The 4,780-nt window shown below is 52.2% G+C and overlaps 1 protein-coding gene across 1 annotated transcript; it reads left to right on the top strand.

Annotated features, from left to right (window-relative positions):
• The first annotated feature begins 492 nt into the window (after positions 1-492).
• On the top strand, positions 493-2,533 carry LOC136520186 (ethylene-responsive transcription factor RAP2-13-like). Its single transcript, XM_066513626.1, has one exon. It carries the CDS (start codon positions 1,172-1,174, stop codon positions 2,225-2,227), a length of 1,056 nt encoding a protein of 351 aa, XP_066369723.1. The 5' UTR covers positions 493-1,171; the 3' UTR covers positions 2,228-2,533.
• The last annotated feature ends 2,247 nt before the right edge of the window (positions 2,534-4,780 follow it).

The following is a 4,780-nucleotide window of genomic DNA, read 5'->3' as shown; positions in this document are numbered from 1 at the left end:
TGCTAGTGTTCTCTCTACAAATTTACTCACCATATCTGGGGTATCCGGGTATGTGTACTCCCTTAAAATATATGCTTACACTTCCATTAAAATATATGCTTTTTAAAGATAACTGTACTCCCTTAAAATATATGCTTTTTAAAGACACTTTCATTAAAAATATATGGTTTTTAAAGATACTTCTATCGAAATTTTCTTAGTGCTCTCTTTGGAAATTTACTCGCCGTATCCGGGGGAATGAACCAACTCCCGAACGCAACATCACCCCGCCGCCGTAATTTCACTGCTCGGAAGTCATGCTTCGGCAGTCCAGCTAGCACAGAAGAACCATCCGGGCCCACGCGCCAGGGACAGCAGCATTGATTCACCGTACCGCGCGAAGTTTCGTCCAGGCTCCGCCATGCCCGACCGCCACTTGCAGCCCGGCGACTGACCTCCCGGCGTCCCACGCTATATAAACCGCAGCGCCAGAGGCCAGCAATCCCCAAGAGAGACTCATCCGCCCCCACCACTCCCACACGCACAAGCCTTCAATCCCTCCCCCTCCGGCCATCCCCTCCAGCAACCCGACCCAGAACCCACTCCACTTCCCCGGTGAGGCTGAGCGATCCACCACCACCACCACGGCAACGACGGCGACGAGCCACCGCGCGCACGGTGGCAACAGGTTTGTTCTCTGAACCCTTCTCGTAGAAGCAAGCTAGGAAAAAAGGAGGCCTTTTTTGGGAGCCTTTCTTGCTGCTGCTATTTGATCGAGCAGGGAAGTGTGACCGGAAAAGATCAGAGCTTTTATTTCGAACGGTTCGTCTTCCTCCTTCCTTGCAGTAGGGAGAACAGAGATCCGGAGAACCTTTTTTCTCTCCTGGATTAGTTCGTGTCTGTTCTTGTAGAACTTCTGGTTTCTTTTAGCTTCTTCTTTTGTTTTGGTTCTTCCTTTTAGCAAGCTAGAAAGGGTCGTTTTTAAGCCCCCTTTCAGGCTGCACCAACCAAACCATTGACCAACCATCCTCCTGTTCTTCGCTTTTATTGAAGAAACAGGCCTTAATTTTTTCCAATTTCTTCTTCTTTTTCGGTTAGTTCCGTCTTCAGTTCAGTTTTTGCAAACAAACAAAAAAAGATTAAACCTTTTCCGCCCGTTTTTAGTCCTCCAAGTCTTTTTCCCATTTTCCCAATGGCAGCCACAGATTTGTACACAAACCAGCTGAGCTCCTCGTCGTCGTCCTCGGACCAGGAGCTCATGAAAGCACTCGAACCTTTTATCCGGAGTGCTTCTTCACCCACTTCCTCCACCTCCACCACCACCTCTCCCTTCTCCTACTCGTACCCCTACTGCTCTGCTTTGCCTCAAGATTCGTACTACCTCCCCGCCACATCCTCTTACACCGCGCTCCCGCCACCACCTCCTGCTCCCACCACCGCCACCTCCTTCTCGCAGCTCCCGCCTCTGCCGCAGTCCTCCTCGTCGTACGCCTCTCCGGCGGCGTCGTACCCGACGTCGTCGGCGGACGCCGCGTCGGGGCTGGCGGCGCTGAACCACCTGGGCCCGGCGCAAATCCACCTGATCCAGGCGCAGTTCTTGGCGCAGCAGCAGCAACAGCAGAGGGGCCTGCTGGCGGCGGCGTTCCTCGGCCCGCGGGCGCAGCCCATGAAGCACGCTGGGGCGCCGCCACTGCCGTCGGCGTCGGCCGCGAAGCTGTTCCGCGGCGTCCGGCAGCGGCACTGGGGCAAGTGGGTGGCGGAGATCCGGCTGCCCAGGAACCGGACGCGGCTGTGGCTCGGCACCTTCGACTCCGCCGAGGACGCGGCGCTCGCCTACGACAAGGCGGCCTTCCGCCTCCGCGGCGACGCGGCGCGCCTCAACTTCCCGTCCCTCCGCCGGGGCGGCGCGCACCTCGCGGGCCCGCTCGACGCCTCCATCGACACCAAGCTCACCGCCATCTGCCAGGGCCTAATCACCGCCGAGCCCGCGTCCTCCAAGGCCGCCGCCGCGGCTCCCCCGGACTCGCCCAAGGCCTCGGCGTCCACGACCACGACGGAGGGCGACGAGTCAGTACACTCCGCCGGCTCGCCTCCTTCCTCCCTCCCGGCGTTCCCGCAGCAGCAGCAGCAGAATCATCCCGAGATGGCGAGCCTGGACTTCACGGAGGCGCCGTGGGACGAGTCCGTCGCCCTGCACCTCAACAAGTACCCGTCCTGGGAGATCGACTGGGACTCCATCCTCTCGTGATCAAGATCAACCCAACAACAAGCACATGCTCAATCACGCGCTGTAATTTTTGTCAATGGATTTAATTAATTAACCGTAGCCGCTACGGATCCGATGGAATATTAGACATCAACCATGGAGTAGTATTGTTGTTAAGATTATTTATTAGTGTCGAGTGTCTCCTGGTTGCTTGGCCGGTTGTTTTTTCTCTCCCGGCGCAGAACCAGTTGAGGGTGTAATCCGTGTAAGTGTAATGGAGTATCATGTAACTACCGTTGGCTAGTACTGAATTTGAATTTGTCTAGATCATCACAAATGTTTTGTCTCTGTGTTCCAGTAGTGCTTCTACACTATCGTGGAGAAAAAAGAAATACATAAAGCAATGGCTAAGGACCAGCTAGGTACGTAGGCGCCGTATGGCCGGGTTAAGGTCCTCAAAGTAAGCTCTCCTCCCAATATTGTTGTGGAAGAAGATGGCATCTCAGTTCAGTTAAGTAGTCTTGAGACTTCAATTTTTTTGTTATGCTTTTCTTACGCCGTGTTTAGTTCCAGGAAGTTAGAATTTTGGGCTACTGTAGCACTTTCGTTTTTATTTGGCAATTAGTGTTTAAACATGGACTAATTAGGCTCAAAACGTTCGTCTCGTAATTTCCCACCAAACTGTGCAATTAGTTTTTTTTCGTCTACATTTAATGCTCCATGCACGGGCCGCAAACATTCGATTTTGGGTTGGAACTAAACATGGGCTTAGTCCTTCCATCTCAATACAATTGGAAGGTCTTCTTGTACGCATGTGTACCTTCTGCCTGCAAAAGCTCTTCGATCATAGTACATAATTTAGGGCTATGTCGTAACTAGATTCAGAGTTGCCCTTGTTTCATACTACACGATCCTTGTTCCATAATCCAAAACAACATGTTCATCGACGAGAGATGGAGCTAGCTTATTGGGCTTGGTGCAAGCATGTGTATGGGCCGGTTGAAAATTTCTGGAGTAGCCACTTCCCTAGCTAGCCCCTGACCCTGAGTGCAAGGGACATTGTAGCTTGTTAAGCATTGGAATGCAGAAAAGGTAAGGAACCAGCAAGGGAAGTTAGGAGGAAAAGAATGCTTGGTCAAAAAGAGCAGTATTCTTCCTTTGCAATCCTACCCTTCTAAAAAGTTTAACGTTTCAAATTAGAGTTGCGCGTGCAAACTTAAGAATCACTCAAGCACCGTTCGCAGGTGTTTAATATATATTCCAAGTTGAAAATTTACACAAGCATATATCATCCCCTTCTGGATTGCTCAGCAGTCACCTCAATGACTTGTCTTCAGAAAGGGACCTTGTTATGGACTTCAGAATTGAGAGGCAAAATACCAACACTATAATTGTATTTCTTTATTTCCTGCTGAGAAGGGTTTTGCACTTACGCTTTTGCTTGGAACAACTGAAAGTCTGAAACTATTCCATCGCAGACCTGTCATTCTAAACACGCTCTTAATAGGTTTCGAGAACACGCAAGACAGACAGCTACGCGATGCACGAAAGCACGCTAGCGTTTTCACTCACTGTACGTTTGTTCTCATCATCTCCACATCACCACATGCATGACACTGCCACCGTATGCCAGAATTTGGAATGCTCTACAAGATTAGAAGCTGAAGCTTTGAGCGTACACACTTGATAACGATTAGCGAATATTCCATGGGGAACTAATCCCAGTGATGACTCGGTGTAACACCATTGCTGATTTGCTGAAGAACGGAACAGATGCTGTCTGGCTCCCGTTTTCCACGTTACCGCCAAGGACGGAGCCCCAGGAGTGGCCGCCGATTCGATATCTTGTTAATCCACCCGTGCGGGGGGCCGGGGATATGAACGGATTCGATGACCGGGAAAAGGTCGCTGGGAGCATCCGGTGCTGTTCACATTGGCAGGCGCGCGCGCGTGTGGGGAGGCCTACAATGCAACAGCATGGCAGGTGGCAGCAGCCAGCAGGCCTGCAGGTCACAGGAAATGGTTTTGCCGGTGTTCTCTCACTTTTCCGAATTGTTTCGGCAGTGCGACTCGCCATGCAGGGAGGACACGGACGACGGATTGCTTTTATTTTCGATTTTTACACGGAAACGCTATGCTGAGGATGTTGGATCGTCCGGACACATCCCCTGCTGGGTCGCGACACCAGTTCAACGGCACAACACTTATATCCTTTTCACCACTTGGATGCTTCAGTCATATCCTCTTCAACATTTGGACGCTTCTGTTCTCCAGAAGGCTTCCAAGACACGGAAACTTCAATTCTTCAGCGCCATGACCGTACTCCACAGTGCCGCCTCGACGTTCCCCACTGCATCCGACTGCCCGCCGGCCGGCATCTCCACCGTGCCCGAGCGTAGCCGCCCGCCCTTCCATTTTCATCGCGCCTCTAGCCCGCTGCGGCTACCAGCCTTCCTCCATCTCCGCTACGACTCATGTCGCCGCGGCCTTTTCTAGGGTGCGGATGGCCTTCTCCACTTGAGCGGTGGCAGCTCAAGATAGATATGTTGTAGCCTTCTCCATTGGACCTATCGTGGTCTTCTCCACCGGAGCAGC

This window comes from Miscanthus floridulus, chromosome 18 (assembly GCF_019320115.1).
Source record: "Miscanthus floridulus cultivar M001 chromosome 18, ASM1932011v1, whole genome shotgun sequence".
Taxonomy (NCBI): Eukaryota; Viridiplantae; Streptophyta; class Magnoliopsida; order Poales; family Poaceae; genus Miscanthus; species Miscanthus floridulus.
This window is presented reverse-complemented; position numbering and strand designations above follow the sequence as displayed.

Coding starts and splice junctions, on each gene's coding strand:
- LOC136520186 (XM_066513626.1), top strand. CDS start 1,172: ATGGCAGCCACAGATTTGTACACAAACCAGCTGAGCTCCTCGTCGTCG.